The sequence below is a fragment of the Corythoichthys intestinalis genome, chromosome 8, assembly GCF_030265065.1.
Source record: "Corythoichthys intestinalis isolate RoL2023-P3 chromosome 8, ASM3026506v1, whole genome shotgun sequence".
NCBI lineage: Eukaryota > Metazoa > Chordata > Actinopteri > Syngnathiformes > Syngnathidae > Corythoichthys > Corythoichthys intestinalis.
This window is the reverse complement of record NC_080402.1, coordinates 26,371,656-26,392,272: the sequence shown is the minus strand read 5'-3', so window position 1 is coordinate 26,392,272 and position 20,617 is coordinate 26,371,656. Positions and strand designations below refer to the sequence as shown.

General features: G+C 39.2%; 1 protein-coding gene across 14 annotated transcripts in view; it reads left to right on the top strand.

The window, feature by feature from the left end:
* Positions 1 to 20,312, top strand: part of adgrl3.1 (adhesion G protein-coupled receptor L3.1) — a 301,163-nt gene extending 280,851 nt beyond the window's left edge. For 2 of the 14 annotated variants that reach the window (XM_057843335.1, XM_057843323.1), the window contains 6 exons: positions 3,561 to 3,686; positions 4,235 to 4,328; positions 9,563 to 9,691; positions 14,358 to 14,375; positions 14,823 to 15,125; positions 17,825 to 20,312. In XM_057843335.1, the coding sequence (XP_057699318.1) occupies positions 3,561 to 3,686; positions 4,235 to 4,328; positions 9,563 to 9,691; positions 14,358 to 14,375; positions 14,823 to 15,125; positions 17,825 to 18,465 (1,311 nt within the window). In that variant the 3' untranslated portion in view covers positions 18,466 to 20,312. Of the gene's footprint in view, positions 1 to 3,560; positions 3,738 to 4,234; positions 4,329 to 9,562; positions 9,692 to 14,357; positions 14,376 to 14,822; positions 15,126 to 17,824 lie in introns of all 14 variants that reach the window. The other 12 variants (XM_057843322.1, XM_057843321.1, XM_057843334.1 and 9 more) reach the window with 10 other exon arrangements.
* The last annotated feature ends 305 nt before the right edge of the window (positions 20,313 to 20,617 follow it).

Sequence of the window (20,617 nt, the reverse complement as noted above, 5' to 3'; positions counted from 1 at the left end):
TACTGAACTTTGTATACATGCAGTGTTGTACACAGTACGGTACATACTATTGTATATCATTTGTTTATTCGTTTTTTTTTTTTTCCCAAATGTGACTGATGTAGTTTCCAGGAGGAGCATACACATCCTGTCATATTTCCACAGCCTCACACACTTTTTCAGTGCCTATGAGAATAGGCGTATGCTATTTTGATAAAAAAATTATCAAATCCTTAGTGCTCAATACTCTCTAATGTGGTGTCTGTCCCATTGAAGGTTTTCAGTTTTTTGTGAGTCTGTGTGTGTGTGTGTCCGAGATCTACTGAAGGTATGTGTTAGGCCATCAGATAAGGTGTCTAGAGAGATGTCCTCTGAACCGTGCTGAGATTTTCTTTGGCTGAAGCCCAACATGGCTTCTCCCAAGATGCACGGAGTGGCTCACCACACAGCTGTTCAAACAGAGCATGCGGCAAAACACGGCTGCCAATCCAACAAGCTTGTTAAAAAGCAATTACAGTGCTATTTGTTCTAACTTGATTAGGATCGAAATGCAGATGTTGTGTGTGTAGAAGTGCTTCGAATGACTCCTGGAGGAATATTGCCATTACAAATGCAGTATTAAAATTGGGTCTGTGTTGAAGGGGCAAGTTATAAAGTTAATCTTTTAACACCGACATTCTGATGGAGTTAATGTTTGTTCAAGAAACCTCAACAAGAAAAGTAGTTCACAGGGTAATATATCAAGTTAAGACAATTTATTGTTTTCCCATCTATGCTGTGGGAAGACACAGGATGTTGCCACAGTCCACTCCAGTATGTACAAGTTTCTTGTCAGTGCAGCACTAGGTACATTTGTCTACGAAATGATTTTTTTTTTTCTGAAGTCATAATGAGGGAGGAAGACACTTTTTAAAAATAGCAGATCTCCAGGTGTCAGCATGTCACGTCAATGTTTGTTTAAATATTGAACCACACTTGTTAATTAACTCATTCATTCTGACTGACCGTAATAGAAGTCCAATCCATTTAAACTCAGGAAAGTGGCAGTTGATTATCATATTTCAATGCCATTGACAACGCTGGACGTCCACTTCATTTAAACTGGGAGGGCCTGGGAGTGAATGAGTGTCAATCAATAATCTTAAATGAATTAAAATTAATTAAACAGTGTGTAGAATTCATCTGTACCCTTTCTTATTTTCCATACATTAGTGAAACAGTGCTGAGAGATGGCATTTGTCTTTTTTTTCCCCAGAAAGTTTGTTCACTGTTAATCACTATTTATACTTTGATTACAGTGTAATTGTGCTTTGGAGTACAAATGACACTACTATGGAGTTTTTCAGGACAAAATCCATTGCTACGCTGATTTATTTTACATATACAGTGATCCCTCATTTTTCACAGTTAATGGGGACCAGACACAGCCATGAGAGGTGATAAACCGCGAAGTAGCGAAACCCCACCTCATGTGCGTTCAATGTATTTATTCAGATTTAGCATTGGAAAGAGATTCATATAAGACATGGTTTATTTACAAAAAATAAATTCATTCAAATAATTTAAAAAAAAAAAAACTTTTATGTATATATTATATATATTTTTTGGGGATAAACGGTTTTTAAGCACTTCAAATGTAATAATTATGAGAAGTATTAAATATGTTACTGTCCCACTGAATTATTTTTAAACAAGAATAAAGTAGAAAAATGCTTGTCTTTACTAAATGCATCATTGAGTGAGTCTACTGAAATCCGCTCAAGGTGCTCACTTGCGCGCAATGAGTTGCCACAGCAACTGTTTAACAAGTTAAACGATGATTGACACATACGGCACTTTGAAGTTTCGGCATCTCTGGCAAGATCAAACCTTAATGTCTGTCAATCATCGTTTAACTTAAATAAGCAACTCCAGTGCACTTATCACATTCTGCTGCTGGTTAGATTGTGTTTTGTTGCAGAGCTGATTGTGGGGGCATTCCAGACGTCGCGCCTGCATTCAATGCAGGCTCATCAACACGACATTTAAGCACGGGTGATCTCAAAGAAAGCTGCCGAGATATTGTCTTGCTGATCGCCACTGGACATCTCGCACTAGAGGCTCGTTACATTTAGGGCTGCAGCTATTGAATATTTTAGTAGTCGATTAATCAATGGACTAGTTAGTTTGAGTAATCGGATAAGTAACATGAAAAATTAAGCTGAACCTCAAACGCTATGATTTTTTTCTTTTTTTTTTTTTATAAAAAAATGAGGATACATGTACAACAAAAGAACATTTGGCTAACTTACATAGACAAAGCCCTCTAGCTTAAATGCTATAAAATGCAAAAGTTTTTTTTTTTTTTTTTTTACAATGCTCTTAAAAAATGGTTCAGGCACATATTCCCACAAAAAAATGGCTAAATGTACCTTTAAACTAAATTATAAATGCATTAAAAAACATTAGCTCAAACAAAAACTTGGCTTACGTTGGTCTTAACAGGGATCAGTTGGATTCAGCCATGTGAAAAGAGGCAGACCAGTGGGCAGTGCATCCACCGTAATCAATAAAACTAAATGCAAACACTTTCAAAATAAACCATTACAACGCCACTTTAATTAAACAAATACTCGAAGCAACAAAATTTAATTCGAATATTTATTTTTAATCGAATACTCGAGTTAATCGATTAATCGTTGCAGCACTAGTTACATTTACTTGTTACACCCCTGCATTGGGTTTTTTCTGTTCGTGTGCTTCCGTTCGTCGCGCTTCGGCTCGCTGCCACTTGTCTTAGTTTACCCTCGAATTTGTAGCATTGAGCCCCGTCGACCTGCTGTCACGGACTTCTTTTGTTGTCTCTACTTTTCCGCGATTGATTGTTGTTTTTTGTTTGTAATTAATAAAGCCTTGTACGCATCCCCCGCTTGTTGCCTGCTTCGAGGTCCAACCTTGTTTCCACATTTGCGGGTGGCACAGCACTGCCTAACCAAGAAAAGGAGCAGGAGGGAGAGTGAGACTACTTGATCGAATTGGGACAGCTCATCTCTATTTATTTATTTATTTATTTTTTTAACTGGAAAATAAAATCTGCGATTGACTGTGGGCGCCAAGTTTGAAGAGCGAAGTAGTGAGGGATCACTGAATATGTATGTATATTTTGTTTGTCTATTTTTTAATCTGCGAACAAAAATTTTAGAAACATGCAGGAAAGCCTGGCATTAACATTCATTTCCATGGTTCAAAAATTAGTTCAGGTACAAATATTTTGAGTTACGGACATGGTCACAGAACATACCTCTAGAAATCTTATCTCGAGGCACCACTGTACTTTATTTCAATATCAATTGTTGCTTTCAAAAACTTGAATGTTGAAAATCTGAGCAACTGTATTGATCGGTGTCAGTGCACAGTCTTTTGTATTTATTGTATAGTAAATTTCTTCTGGAAGAAAGCACATAGGATGGGTATTTAAGTGGTCGTTTCTTTTGTTTTTGTTTTTTCATATAAAACACAACTACTATTTTTTAAATAAGGTTAGTGGCTGTGTTATTACGTTTCAAGAAACAATACCATTAAGAACTTCAACCCTTTTGTAGGTACGCAAAGAGTACGGCAAGTGTCTGCGTACTCACTGCTGTAGTGGTAAAAGCGTGGAGACTTCCATCTCTTCCTCAAAGACCACCACCTCTCGGACACCTGGCCGCTATTCCACAGGCTCACAGGTGAGCTTACCTGCCTGCACACCTGGACGCTACAGCACAGCAGAATCTCAGGTGAGACAGCTGCATTCCAGCAGGGTTATGGGCTATTGCTTTTCACTTTCAACTGTAAATCCAATTTGGCACATTAAGAAGGAACTCATTTTGTTTAAATACATTTTGAGTTAATTTTATGTTGGAAAAGCTAGCCGCAGCCTTGACTCACAGCTGTGCATATACAGTAGTTGCTGGCAAAGCGTTTTGAAGTGTAAATGAAATAGATGTGGTTATTTTCCCCCATTATCCCATTTCTGCTTGATAATTTACTTTTTGGCTACCTTTTCAATGCTAATCGGCCATTTACCCAACATCACAGCCGTGTATATACTGTATAATATAATCTGTTTTTGTTGGTGTATGTGTGTGTTTGTTTAAATCTGTTTCACCATGGCTCACCACTGTCCCTTCCATACTCCTCCCTTTTACCTTTCTTCATCATGGCTTTGCCTTTTTTTCCCACACCACCTCTTCCTCTTCCCTTTTCCATCTGGCTACCTCTCCCGTGTGTGTAGAGTCGAATCAGGCGGATGTGGAATGACACCGTGAGGAAACAGGAGTCTTCCTTCATCACAGGAGACATAAACAGCTCCGCCACGCTTAACAGAGGTAACTGTGGGATACTGCACATTTGCATCATCATCACTGTCAACATGTCCTCTTTATAGGTAGCAGAGGGCTCAGCTATCAAAAGCTGTCATTTATTGAAGTGGTAGAAGTCCATGCATATCATAACATACAATAATACTGTATCTCTCGACAGTTGGGTGTAACGTGGCTATAAATACACTATTATTGATGCAAGGATGCTTTTATTGAACAAAATATTTGTGGAAAAACTCGCATCAGAATTTATAAGAAGTTACATTATTTTTAGAATGTATAGTATAAAGGTCAGTGGCATTACAATTTAGTGATTCTATTTCATATATTATGTTATACCTTAAAGGGATCCACGGATAGAAAGACTTGCAGTTCTTAAAAGATAAACGTTATTCTGAGTTAAATTAGTTTGATATGGAAACACTTCTTGATATTTTCGTTTTTATACAATTTGTAAAATTAGTTTAACTAGTAGGTCGCCTTTGTTGTTGGCGTGGCAGGGCGGTGACGTCACATGGTTACGCTGCCAGGCTTCCAGAGTATATGACTCTAGCGACATAAACATGTCATATGTTGAACCTTTTCAGTTTGAACCAGAGAGGAACATTAGTGTGCATGATAGCACTGTCATTAGTTCACAAAACAAGCAGCAAAAGCAAAATGAGAGGAAAGACGGGATGAGACAAGACAAGAGTATGACAAAACCGGTGTTCTGTCAAAATGTGCTACTCTGTTGAAACGCCCTACAAGAAGCAAATTTGACTCCCAAAGTACTACCGTGCGCTTTCAGCTTGTTTTGTTTAGATGCATACAGTTAAAACATACTAAAGATGCCTTAAGAAAATACTTAAAACTAGTAATATTAAATAAGGGTGGTTTAAATACGCTACGTGACTAATGTGGTCAACAGATCAACAGTCTGCTTTAAAGCGACAACAAGAAATCAATGCTTAAAAGTATGAGAGGGAAACACATGCAAACAGTATTTTGAAGCAATGCAAAGGTAATAAAAGAGTCAATGAAAACACAAATAGTATGTGCTCGCCACTTTTAACTGATATGCGCATTTGTTGGACAATCTCGCCGCGTAGAACGAATTGGAGTAAGCCGGTAGTGTTCGTCTGGTGACAGTGACAAACTACTTTATCACTCCGAGAGCCCATTGCGTGCATTAAACACGGCGCCCTCCGTAGGTCAAAACGTACCGTAATTTCCGGACTATTGAGCGCTCCTGATCACAAGCCTCACCCAGTACATTTTTAAAGGAAAAAGCATTTTGTACACACATAAGCCTCTCCTGCGTATAAGCCGCGTGTGCCCACATAGTAAACTGAAATATATAAAAAGAAATACAGTTTTCTAAGTTTTAATACCATACTTTAACGAATCGGGTTACGATATAGCGCGTGACTTACAGGTAAGGGAGGTGCGGAAGAGCAAGAGACGTGCTGTTGTTGCGGGTGTGTCTGTGTGTGTGCTTCGGCTGCTAGAGACAGCAGTCGTGTGTTGTTCGACGAGTTTCCAAAATAAAGAATTGCAACCTAACTTAGCGGGTTACTCTTTGTCATCGTTACAATACCTTAACTTTTCTTTCCAAACAGCGCCAGCAGCACGGCACTTAGCTGACTCCTCAAGCTCACTCCTTAGCGTGTGTCGTCGTCTGCGTCACGTAGCAGACCGGCTTTTGGAAACCAGTTGGTGATGGTGGATTTTTTTTCATGCTGCTCCACGCTGTCAGACTTTTGCAAAAGTTGCTCTTCGCATATGGCCACTATTGTAAACGATCTGACGCCGCTGGCCATCCAAGCCTTCAATTCAACTCGGCACGTCATATCCATTTCTTCTAGCATTTTTCATGATGCGGGTATGCTAATTTTACTAATGCACAATGATGAGGGTCTGCTACTTTTATTCGTGCACAAAGCACAAAGTTAAAACAGGGGTAAGAGTGCAAACTAGCGTCTTCCTCGACACATATATACCAAGTGTCTTGCGCTTACATTTTATGCTCGAGCGCTCCTGGCGGTCGTTAGAAAAATTGATAAATTGGCCACATCATTGCATACAGCGCAGGATTCAAAATGAGGGGAAAAAGTAGAGGCTTGTAATCCGGAAATTACGGTACTAAATATTATAGGTTTTTAAATCAATGGGAATATTTTATGTGTTTCCAATAACATATTTTAGTAAAAGAGAACAATTGTGGCTTATTCGAGCCTACAAGCCTTTAAGTCCGAGGTTCCCTTTAACAGGGGTCCTCAAGCCCCTAATGGGAGCATTTTGGCCCTACATTTTGACATAGTGCAAGTTCAATTTCTATTCTCGGCTATGCAAGCAAAAAGTTTGCATATTTGTTTTGTTTTTTGTTGTTGTTGCACCACATCCATACAGTGCTGGCCAAAACTATTGGCACCACTGCAATTCTGTCAGATAATGATCAATTTCTCCCAGAAAATGATTGCAATTACAAATGCTTTGGTAGTAATATCTTCAGTTATTTTGCTTGCAATGAAAAAAACAAAAACAAAAGAGAATGGAAAAAAAACACATCATTATCATTTTACACAAAACTCCAAAAATGGGCCAGACAAAAGTATTGGCACGCTCAGCCTAATACTTAGTAGCACAGCCTTTGGATAAAATAACTGCAAACAACTGCTTCCGGTATCCATCAATGAGTTTCTTACAATGCTCTGCTGGAATTTTCGACCATTCTTCTTTGGCCAACTTCTCCAGGTCTCTGAGATTTGATGGGTGCCTTCACCAAACTGCCATCTTCTGCTCTCTCCACGTGTGTTCTACGGGATTCAGGTCTGGACTCATTGCTGGCCACTTTAGAAGTCTCCAGTGCTTTCTCTCAAACCATTTTCTAGTGGTTTTTGAAGTGTGTTTTCGGTCATTGTCCTGCTGGAAGACCCATGACCTCTGAGGGAGACCCGGCTTTCTCACACTGGGACCTACATTATGCTGCAAATTTTGTTGGTAGTCTTCAGACTTCATTATGCCATGCACCCAGTCAAGTAGTCCAGTGCCAGAGGTAGCAAAGCAACCCCAAAACATCAGGGAACCTCCGCCATGTTTGACTGTGGGTTTGGGTTTGACCGTGTTCTTTTCTTTGAAGGCCTCATTTTTTTCTCTGTAAACTCTATGTTAATGCCTTTTCCCAAAAAGCTCTACTTTTGTCTCATCTGTCAAGAGAACATTCTTCCAAAAAGTTTTTGGTTGTCTCAGATAAGTTTTGGCAAATTCCAGCCTGGCTTATTTATGTCTGTGGGTCAGAAGTGGGGTCTTCCTGGATATGCTACCAATGAGTCCCTTTTAATTCAGACGCCGACAGATAGTACGGGTTGACACTGTTGTACCCTCAAACTGCAGGACAGCTTGAACTTGTTTGGATGTTAGTTGAGGTTCTTTATCCACCATCCGCACAATCTTTCTCTTGAAATCTCTCGTCAATTTTTCTTTTCCGTCCACATCTAGGGAGGTTAGTCACAGTGCCATGAGCTTTACACTTATTGATGACACTGCGCACGGTAGACACAGGAACATTCAGGTCTTTGGAGATGGACTTGTTGCCTTGAGATTTCCCATGCTTCCTCACAATTTTGCCTCACATGTCATCAGACAGTTCTTTTGTCTTCTTTCTTTTCTCCATCCTCAATGTGGTACACACAAGGACACGGGGCAGAGGTTGAGTCAACTTTAATCTATTTTAACTGGCTAAAAGTGTGATTTAGTTATTGCCACCACCTGTTATGTGCCACAGGTAAGTAACAGGTGCTTTTAACTACACAAATTAGAGAAGCATCAATTGATTTTTCAAAGGGTGCCAATACTTTTGTCCGGCCCATTTTTGGAGTTTTGTGTAAAATAATCATGATTTAACTTTTTTTTTCCCCATTCTCTTTTGTGTTTTTTTATTTCCAGCATAATAAATGAAGACATTACTACTACAGCATTTGTAATTGCAATAATTTTCTGGGGAAAAAATTGAGTATTAACTGACAGAATCGCAGGGGTGCCAATACTTTTGGCCAGCAGTGTACGTCCGTTCAGTTGGTGGCGATAAAGCATATGAGCTGTTAAATTATATACAGTATCAGTAACATGATGAAAATGAGTGGAGTTGTGATCATTTCAGATATCCTGTAGAAAACACTTGCAATGGAATCTGTATTGTATAGACCGAACCAGTGAAAAGTTCAGTGCTGCCTTTAACAGATTTGTCTAATATAGCTTATAAAGTATAGCAATCCTGATATCTGTTGCCACCTACCCAGTAAATCTCAAAGCAAGGAAGAGTCTGTCAGTAGTGGAATATACTCACAGTTCCATTTGTTAGCTTCAAAGTGGAGGTGTGGCCAGCTCTTCTGCAAAGCTGCTAATAAGCTGTAGCATGACAGATTGATGTTAAATCAGTCACAGAGTGTCAGGAAATGAAAAAATCTTAACAGGCACTACTTTCATTCCTTTCTACACCTTCTCCTCTTTGTCACATATATTTTATATATTATAAGGTCCAAATAGCTGCTTAACCAACATGCTGTGATTAATATTTAGGAAAATTTAATATTCAATATTTGACCTTTTTAGCCTTTCGCGTTTTCATCTCTTGTGTCCAAGGCTACGGTACCGCAACATATTTTACAATATTATTATTACAATACTAATTAATAATAGTGTGAAAATTAAATTGTCTCATCTAATATTTTTTAAGTCAAATCGCTGAATTTTACCCCAAAATAATAATTAATAAATGAAAGAGGTATTTCAACAAATAATTTCAGTGTATACAAAAATGTAGATGTCGTACTGCTAATACATTATTCTTTGAAAATATTGGAATGCATGTACTCTGCTTGCAGTACTATCCAGTATCCAAAAGCTGTACAAACAAGCCCAGCAACATTTCCCTTGCAATTCAAAGCCCACTGTAATAATGTGTATCCTCCCTTGCCATTGCCAGTGGCTGCAAGAATGACTTGACTTGCTTTTCTCAGGCTTTCACCTCAAATTGTGTCCGATTGTTTGATTCACTTCTCCTCTTCTCTCCCGCTTTCTTCCACACACTCACTCTTCATCTTTTTCTGACTTTTGCTGTAATTACTCCCACTATGCCATGTCTACATGCTCTCCCATGCCTTCAATCTCCAAATGCTTCTCTCCTCCTTTTTTTTTCTTCTCTCAACTCGGCTATTGCTTTTCCTTTCCTCTTTCCTTTCTCTATCTGCCTGTACCAGGAACCATGGCTAATCATCTTATAACTAATGCTCTCCTTCGTCCCCATGGTACTAACAATCCTTATAACACTCTCCTGGGGGACTCTGCAGTCTATAACAACCCTGCTGCGGGCATGTACAACACCCAAGGTGTGCTTGATGTTTCTATTCTTAATGTACCGTACAGCATGTAAAAGTAGATTACATTTACTTTGGAAATATTCTTTTATTTTTATTTTGACTTCTGTGGTATGGTTAAGGTTTCTGAGTAAAATGATTGGTGAATCACTCTGTAATCAGGATAGGCATGACAATAAATGATACAAATTTGTCAAAATATAATACAATCAATTGTCAAGGTCAATTATTGGTTTAGAATTTGGTCAACATGATTTCTAACTATGGACTATGGAAACTGTGGAATGGCTTATTAGTTTCTTTTAATGCATCAGAACATTCAGAGTGATTCTCCAGTTACATTATTATTTCATTTTATTTATTTGGTCATGCAAGCTAATTTAGTAATGAATGTTTACCCCCTACTTTGCAATAATAACATTGCATTTGTGAAAACGCCAAATTTATTTAGCACTAAAGGCACTTACACACTGCACTAGCACAGCATGCATTGCAGGGGAGGCTGCAGGTTCAACAGCTGCACAGCGCAGGCGTGCCTGTTTTTGCTAATGGTTGCTAAGCGACAAAATACAAACTAGCCTAGTGATTTTTCTTGCTGGTTTGGAAGTAAAATAGACCACAGCTTGCGTAGTTGTCCCTGTTATAACTGAAATCCTAAGCTTTATTCATAATGAGGAGGACGTGAGCAGCAGCTCATAAAAGGGCATGGGTTTAGCCAATTCTAATGCTATAGCAGGATCTGGGGGAGCTTAGGCTGATCTCTAGATGACAGACCCATTAAAACTAAGGTTCAGAGTGTACTTCAGACTGAACATGCAGTAGTTTGACAGTCAATGTCAGCTGCGTTATGTATTTAGAAAAGACCTTTATTGTTAAAAACTTTAAAATCACATATTTTTTAAATTGAGATATAGCTAGAGTTATATCTCGCCGATTATATTGGCCAATGAAAGCATTTCAAATAATATCGCAAAATATCTGTATCAGTCTTGCGCCAATATGTATGCTGAGTTGTGAATTAATGGACAATCCTGTAGCCTTTGTTTATGGTCTGGTCACAGTTTAGCATATTAGCTGTGCTTAGACTGATGTCTCGAAGATGGCTGGGATTTTTTAATTGAGGGAAAGACCCTGATCACTCATAGTGACAAATAAAATGAACAATAAATGAAAAATAATGAATTATAAACTCATCACATATTACTACTGCGTCACCAGGAATAAATAGTCACTAAGAAAGCAATAAAACACAATTATAATCAAACATTTGTGCAAAAGCCCAACAAAATGCATCTTGAGAATTGTCATTGCATTGGCTTGTCCTATGATTGTCTGCCTGTATTTGTAATGCTTTGTCACTCCGTAGTGTGTCCTTGGGGTAACAAGTGTAAATGTGATTTATTTGTAAAATATTCCTTTTATTTAATCACTGACATTTTGAATCATTTCAATTTATTTTACTGTGGTACCTCTACATACGAAGTTAATTCGTTCCAGGACATTGTAAGTCGAAATGGTCGTATGTCGAGCAGGATTTTCCCATAAGAATACATTATAATTCCATTAATTTGTTCCATAGCCCGAAAACCTACACTAAATCCTTAGTAAATACTGCTGGTACTATTGCAAATAGCAATTACACAGAGCAAAACAAATAAATTATGAATAAAAAACAGAGTTGGTTGACGGTGGTTGACTTGTCAGAATGAGGGAGGACGTTTTACTTTCACTTTACATGTTCAGCTGCGACGGACAGTAGGCGTGTTGTGTTGTATAAGTTCTACAATAAATGATTAAAAACCTAAAGAAGCTGGCGATTTCTTTGGCGATGTTACAATAATAATTAACTTAACTTGACTTACGAAGACTGGCGAACGGAGGAGGACTGCCGAGATCATATAGATTGTCTACGGCCATAATGTTGAGCCAGTTCACGGATACACACCCCACGCTCAACTTCTGTCTTCATTTCAATGGTAAGCCTTTTACCTTTATTCATCACCTGCACTAACATTGTTGGAACCCATGTTGAGTTCTCTATCAAGAAAATCTGCCGTGCGTCCGTCTTGCAAGAAAACAAAGAAACTGCGGCGCTGTCATAAATGATCGTATTTTGAGCATGCCGTCGGATGTAGAAACAAATAGGGAGCCAAATTTTATGTCGGATGCAGAAAAGTGTGTCGAAGCGATCGTATGTCGAGGTACCACTGTATTTATATGGGAGATTATTTCGGCGCTTTTTCTATAACGCTAGTTGAAGTTGAGCTCTTATTTTTTTAGTGTTTATTTTATTTGGAAAACTTTGAAGTTGTTATGTTTATCATTATTAAAACATCCAGTGGTGCATTCCAATACAATTAGCAATCATATTTTAAGTCCAACACCGCATCTATTGGCATCGGTTTGATATCCATATTGGATTTCTGGAGCTGGACTACATCAGGATATCTGCTATTAGGAGTGGGAACCTCTTGGTACCTCACGATACGATACGCAATACAAAGCTCACAATAACGATGGTCTGACGATATGGCGATACAATGATTATCGATACATTGGTCAGGAAATCATTCTAGCATATTCTACAAACAACTAATAAACAGAAAAACAAGCTCCCGCTGTGAATTGGAATGAGTTTATCACTTGTAGACGTCCAATCCATTTGAACTGGGAGGATGTTCATTCGCTGCCATCCCTACTACTTCAAACGGATTGAACGTCAATGGCCGGTAGTGGCAGCCAATGCCAGGCAATGAGGTAATTTTAGGTCATTTAAGGTCATTTTCCTGCTAATTTTCAGTTTCTTCCTGTTGATTTTGGGGTATTTTATGGGTCTCTTCCTGTTTATTTTGAGTTACAGAACAGTGACCTGGGAATCACCCAAATGAATAGGCAGTGACTCAAACTCAAGAGAAAATGACCTGTATATGCCCTAAAATGAACAGCAAGTGACCTGTAAATGCCCTGAAATCGGACAGAATGACTGTGAATGCTCTGGTTTTGAATGAAAGAATGTGCCCAGTCTAAATGGATTGGGCGTCGAGCACCGTCAATGCAGCCTTAGAGTTAACTGAGACACTATTATGGTGAAAGATTTTGGTAGCAACTTGTTCGTTCATTTTTATTTTTATTTTAGTCATTGACACCTTTTTAAAACAATATCTGGATTCTTTGCAGGAGCACATCGATAACCTTTTGGGATACAAAGTATCACGATATATCACCATTTCGATATTTTGTCACACCCCTATCTACTATCGTTTAAAAAAGTCATTATTGGATAACTCTAGACGCCCTACCAATACATCTATCTGAGTTATATATATTTGGCTACAAAATGTTTACAAAATCGACATTCTCATTTTTCAAATATGCTGTTTTGCTCAAAGAAATGGTTTTCTTTAAAATGTCTTAAATGTTGTCATAAATATCAAACTGCCTTAAACAGTTATATTGTTTTTGGTGAAATTTGTGTTAAATTGGTGGCCGAGTGGTTAGCACATCTGCCTCACAGTTCTAAAATCAAGGGTTCAACCTTGGGCTCCAGCCTTCCTGTGTGGAGTTTGCATGTTCTCCCCATTTCTGCATGGGGTTTCTCCAGGGACTCCAGTTTCCTCCCACATCCCAAAAACATGTGTGATAGGCTGATTGAACACTCTAAATTGTCCATAGGTATGAGTGTGTGCATGAATGGTTGTTGTGTCATTATGCCCTGCGATTGGCTGGCAACTTATTCAGCGTGTACCCTGCCTAATGCCCGTAGTTTGCTGGGATGGGCTCCAGTACCTCTGCGACCCTCATGAGGATAAGCAGCATGGAAAATCAATAATTGTGTTTAATGTGAACATACTGTTATATTGTATCATATCAATCAATGACCCTTGAATGGCAAATATCGTGTCATTGTCTGAAAAAATTGCATATCATAAAAATGGTGATTTTCACTGCTAATTTCTACCAACTTCAATAAAACTGGTATATCCAAACTAGTTGAAATCTTGGTGCATTGCTCTGCATTTTTTACCACATCACAGTATGACATCTTCCTTTTGTCCCAGCTCAAACATTGAGTTACCGCATTAATTATTGATTCCTCCATTTTCTTCTCTATGCTGTTTTCACTGTCGAACTCCCTGCAAATGTCTTGCTGCTGTCACGCTGAAATCTGTCCTCCAGCATCTTTCCCATGGAATGCCACATTGCACTGCAGCTGAATTAAACAACTTTCAATTTGCGCAGGCGTCCAATCCCGCACGCTGCTAACCCCTTACGGCATGCTGTTGAGTCCTTGCATTGCAGCTCATACACAATAAATGGGTTGGTTGAAGTGCAGTGTGAAAGGGCCTTAGCTCACTTGCTTATACAGAATGCTTTACAATACAGTTAGACTCTATAGCACTTTGGGGGGGGGGGGGGGGGGGGGGCACCATGCAATTTTTGCACCACCGTCAAATACTCACTGTGGATCTGTTCATATGCTGTAGAGTGTTGTCAGTGCATTTTGTGATGTGTATTCCGTGTGGAAGCTATGGTGAATAAATGATAATGACATATGATAGGGATCTGCTAACAATGTAGCTAAACAGAAAATGCCACCAATTTCAGTTAATCTGCTGTTTAATGTCTGACCTCATTTTGTTTTTTCTCTTTTCTCTCTCCTCCCTCATGCGTCCAATAGCATCTTACCGAGACGCAAGTACGGGCTAAATTAATACTTCAATAACATCAACTTCCTTTTTCTCATATCTTGCTTCTGAAGCATTTTTTGTCTCCTGCCAAGATGTTTGTTTTAGCTGTCAGCCTTTGCAGGGAATCATTTCATTGATCATTTGATTTCTTATAGAATCTCTGCATTTCCTCACTGGAAAATGCTTTTAGAGCATTTTCTGATATTCTAAATTGATGAAGTTTTACTTTAATGACATTTAAGTCATTTCCTTAAAATAAAATTACAGTACTATCGAATTATGTTCAGTGTCTCTTAGGCTTCAAGTCATCAATTTGACTTTGAGACAAAATATGTCATTGCTGTTAATTGCTTGTTAATTCCAATTTTCTGCAAACTTAATATCACTAAATTAGAAATATGTGGTTATTTATTGGTTTCATTTATTTACTGTTTTCACTATCATTTTTACTTCAGAAGGCATCCTGAACAATGCAAGAGATTCCAGTGTTATGGACACACTCCCCCTTAATGGTAACCATGGCAACAACTACAACATGGCCAGCAGCGAATACTTGAGTGACTGTGTGCAAATTTTAGACCGGAGCGGCGGCTACGGCACCCATAGCAACCATAAAGAAACTACCCTGGAAAAAAAGATCTTGAAGGAACTCACCTCCAATTACATCCCCTCTTATCTCAACAACCACGAAAGGGTCACCAGCGAACGCAGTCACAACTTGATGAACAAACTGGTCAACAGCAGCATGGCCAACGGAGGTGACCTCTTATTTTAAATTCATTTCATCATGTTTAACAAATTACAACATTATGAATGATCAAATGACAACAGATGACTGATTGTTTACCAGAACATCTTGAAAACCGTTGATAAAATCAATTTCAAATAAATCTTTTTAAAATTGATTAAGTTATAATAAAATTACCACCTTTATGAGTAAACTTGTAGCCAGTGCAACTGAAACCAGTCGGGGGGAAAGTGTTGTTTTTCTTCCACTGCAATGCTGTAGTAGCATGCAGCCTAATGTCTTAAGAGATATCACAATTACTTTGTGAAAGTAATTTGCTCTAAAATCTCTCTTCAGTATTTTTTGGTGGCTGTCATGTTTACTAGTGTGTTCTGGCAAATACAGATAAAAATGAGCATATAGTTGGTCAGCTCATTAGAAGAGTAGTCCCATCTTTTAATGACATTGATTTGTACAGTTGGCAAGAGGTGTAAGGCAAAATGGGAAAGTCCAAACACTTTGCAAATAGAAAAAAAGCACGAACACCAATTACAAACGTTTTGCAATAGAAAAAAAGCACGAAAGCAAGTTGGCTAAAGCACGAACTCCAATTGCCACAGCACAAATGCAATTGGCTCGCAACACGAATGCAAAAGAAAAATGCACGAATGCAATCCGCCACAAAACGATCCCCAATTCCTAAAGCGCAACTGCAAATTGCAAAAGCACAAACCTCAATTGCCACAACATAAATCCAAATGGCTAGCGACACGAGTGCAAATGGCTCGCAAGATGAATGCAAGAAGCCACAACACGACTGCAAGAAGCCACAGCACAACAGCAAAAGCAAATTTAATATAAAAAGGATGTCAATCATTTGTGCTATTAAAGGTTTTTTTTTGGTCCTTCTATCGTTTGAGATATTTGCATCTCTTTTATAGGTTAATCTGAGGTCAATAAGCCTCCCGTTTTAATTAGAAATTTTGTCAATTGTTTGTGCTGCTATCGTTTTATAGATAATTAGAAATTCATTTTGACTGAGGACATCATAACTCCCGTGGCTGACAGAGCGTAGCAACTCTCTCAATAACAGAGGGGTATCCAAACAAATAGAATGAACATATTAGAAACGAATAGCACCACTTCGGGTCCATTTTGCAGTAAATGAGGGGCTGCGAGTGACGTCATCAATAGAAATTCAAATCCCATTTACTGCAAAATGGACCCGAATTCGTTGCTGACCCCCCCGTTATTTAGAGAGTTGATACGCACTCGAAATTAATATCTTAATATCGATAAAACGATAGCAGCACAAACAATTCAGTTTCATATAAATTTGGTTGGGATGGGGTGGGGGGCTTAACGGAGGTCTGTAGAGATGGTCACAAAGCACATATAGCAATATACAAAGTGTTGTCCTTTATTTATTTATTTTTAAACTTACGGGTCATCCTTTTTGCAGTCGTGCTGTGGCTTCTTTCAGTCGTGTTGTGGTTTCTTGCATTCATCTTGCGAGCCATTTGCACTCGTGTTGCGAGCCATTTGCATTCATTTTGTGGCACTTGGGGTTGGTGCTTTTGCCAATTTGAAGTCGCGCTTTAGGAGTTTAGGGATTGTATTCTGTTCTGTTTGCAAAGTGTTTGGACTTTCCCATTTCGCCTGACACCTCTCGGCCACCGTAGAATTGGCACCGAAACATCAACTTCACTGTAAGACATTCTTAACTCATTTGCTCCTATAAACGTTTGTTTCAATGTCCCAAAAACATATTTATACGTCTTTTACGGGTTTTTTTCACAAGAGACATCTCTAGATTCTGTTACAAGTTCGCTCCAAAGCACAACGCTCAAAATCCATTTTAAAGCAATAAAACTGGCCACTGGAGGGCAGTAGCGCATTTGGTAAGAACTCATCGGACCATGAATGGAAATAGTCAGGAAACGGAAGTTGGAAGAAGTAAGAAGCGTGAGAATAATGTGGAGAACGATGTAAACACAAGGCACATGCCCCACACAAGTTCCCTAGGTGAATTATGTTGTGAGGTAGTGGTCACAAAAGAAATATTCCATAAAATCTATCTTGACGAGACAGACCGGTGGTGATGAGAGAAAAATTTACACTATCTGCCGATACAGCCGCGGCCACAACAGCGTCTCTCACTTTAATAGTTTAGTTATGTGTAAATGGATTGTTACTTTGCTATCAAAAGCTCTATTTGTCTTGTTGTTTATGTTATTTTGTAGAAGGAAAACATTATTCAGATGTTTGGGATGTCACAAAAGCAAAAAAATAGCTGTGTTAAAGTCAGTTATATTTGAAATGTATGCTTTTACAAAAAGCTCAGTTTCTCTGTTTTTTCATCAGAAATTAGAAAATTGCTCAAACTAAGCTATTTTCTAATGCTGATATCTAAAGAATGGAAAAAGATATGAACTTAGTTTTTTTCCTGCTGAAAGAAGAGAGTCTAATCTTTCTTTTGGTAGGTTCCATGTTTATATAGCAATAGAACAGAATTTTCTGTGGGCCTTGCAAAATCAGTCAAAATCCAGTAAAATGGCCGGGAATGAAGGGGGTTGCTCCAGTGAAAATGGCTGGGAGTGAATGAGTTAAGATAATAATTAACAAATAATGATTGAATGTGAATGCTTGAATGGAGAACAAGTATTCATGTGAAGTGGGACAAAAAGATGTTTGTGATTCTGAAAAATATTTTTCTAACTTTTCTCTTAGGGAGCCTGGCAGGAGGCAGCAGTAGCTCCAGTAGCAGTGGAGTCAGTGGCTGCATGGGCAACAGTAAAGACGACGGTAGCCCAATGGTGCTGGACAACCCGTCGGCGTTCCCCCACGAGGAGAACCTCGGTCTGGAAATAATCCGAGAGGAATCCAACGCACCTCTCCTGCCACCGCGCCCCCCTCCTCCCGACAGCCACCCGCCACCACCTCCTCCGCACAATTACTCAAGGCCGCGCCGCATCCCACAGGAGGCCAGCGAGAGCTTCTTCCCGCTGCTGACCAATGAGCATACTGACGAGCACACTCACTCCCCCAACCACAGAGACTCGCTGTACACCAGCATGCCGGTTCTCACGGACATCCCGGATGGCCAGATGAACGGCTTGACAGATGGCGAGGAAGACGGCTCCAGCGAACTGCAGCCCTGTAAGAGTGCCACAGCTCCTGAGTTAGATGACGTGTACTACAAGAGCATGCCGAACCTGGGTTCCCGGAACCACCTTCACGAGCTTCAGAGCTACTATCATATGGGCCGTGGAGGTAGCGATGGATACGTGGTGTCCGGCAGCAAGGAGGAGTCTGACTCCTCGCCCGAGGAGCCCCCTGTAGACCCTTCCCACCTGGTCACCAGTCTATAAAGCCCACCAAGAGACTCCTATCCCTCCCCTGAGCCCACTCTCACAACCTTCCACTTGTGTGTCGTTGACTGACAGGCTAAGCAGGTCCGCCCCTGGACTGAGTCCTGCGTGTAACGTGTATGGTACATAATAATACAGGGGCTGAATGTATTGTCACCACAAGGTGACACTTAATGAATATCAAACAGGAGTAGAACCTTGTACCTGGAAGAGAGAGGAGTGGGGAGGGATCTGTAATTCTATGTGTTTAATTGGGATCTTGGAATAGACAAGAAAATTCTGTAATGTGGACCTCCAACATACCGTATAGTCTCCACTACTACCACGACTGAGGTTGACCCCTGCTTTCCCTTCATCGTATCCTCCCAGTTAAAGGAATCGTCCTCGCGTCTGTATGTCGCTCTCACTCAAAAGACATATTTTTGGGTGATTTAAAAGGACAAAGCCACATCATTAACTGGCTTCGGGCAAGGCCTCACCGTCACTATCTGCCAGTCATGTTGGGGATGTTTTAAAAAAAAAAAAAAAAAAATGGAAAGAAAAAAACGACCAAACTCTACTCATATGTTTTCTGATGCTCTCAATTCTCCGGTCCATATCTGCTCAATGAGAGTCGTGTCCAGGCTGGTGTCATATGTTCCTTCCTGCGAGTTCTAGTGATTGCAGCTGCTGTTTATTTTGCTAATAACAAAGAAGAGAGCTTGTAAATCCAAGTGACTATAAGTTTAAAAGAAATGGGGCGGGTGGGCAGAATGGGTTGTTTCTTCTTTCTTCTGTAAAAGTCTTCAGTTATCAAAGAATTATGATGAAATGATGACATCATTTCTATGTATTGTATAGAATACAGAGACAATTGTTGCATATGACCAATTCTTATTGTCAGTTGTCTGTGGAACTGTTCAGAACTGTCTCATTTGGTTCTCACTTATGTACGGACGGCGAAGCGTATAAGGAACAATCTTTTATCGAGACAGTTTAGCACTCTGACTAATATGCATTTACCCTACGCACACTTCTTTCTGGTCCTTTTATAGTGGCACCACGCTCACATTTTGCAAATTGTTACTATATATTTTACACGTTGTAGTTAAAGAGGAGGAAAATAGAGGGGGATTCATGGGAATGCTCTTATTGGAAGTGGGGTCTTTTGACATTTTGGGTTTCATTTAATAACACTTTTCTTTCGGCACAAGGGGGGTGGGGGGTTCACCTGGACAAGTGAGAAATTCACACCAGGTATTTTTGAGCAACTTATATATAAAGCATATCGTTTTTATTGCCAAATATTCTAGCATTTGACATCACCTAGCTGTACTGGTCAATATGTCATTGTGCAGAAAAAAATGTCGGAAACAAATGTCTTTCTCGCAAGAAGAAACCTGAAAGAAATGCCATGATTTTTTTTTTTTTTTTTTTCTCTCCATACACCATCGATGTGTACTGAAAGAACTCTGCACACTGCAGCACTGTCTAATGTTAAAGCCAATGTTTACTTATTTAGGAGAGAAATTTCAAAAGTGTATTAAGAGTAGCTTGCACATGTATCTCAGAAGCCCCTTCCAAGTTCCCCGAGAGAGAAATTATTTATTTATCTGTTTATTGGTTAGAAAGAAAGCAAAAACAAGCTTGGAAGAAAAAGAGCTGACTCGATGCAGGAGTAAATAGGGTGGCATGGGTGGTTCTTTTTTGTTTGTCATTTATTTTAAATTATTACGATCATGTTGATTATAACGATATTATTGATGATTATTTATTCTTTTTGTATGGGTTCCAAGTTGAATGATCTCATAACTAATATTTGTTGTAACAGTGAAAGTTGTTTGCCAACAAATAAATTACTGACATAGTTTTAAGCCTTATTCTTCTGCCTCTCAGAAATGGAAATTTCAGATTAAAGCAACACTTGGTAACGTTTCAGTTTTGGTCGATTTTAGCTTGATGAAAACTGCGTTTTCCTCAAGGACCAGCGCACACCTGCATAGTGTCGTAAAATTATGATGTTCGCCTGTAGATGGAATAAACTTTTTTTTTCCAGCGGCTGTGTGAAAGATCAGAAGTAATAAGGTAATGAAACCAGTGCTGACTAAACAATAGCATATGACGGTTAGAAACCGTGTTGCTTAGTGTGGCTAACCCATCCACCCCACTCGAA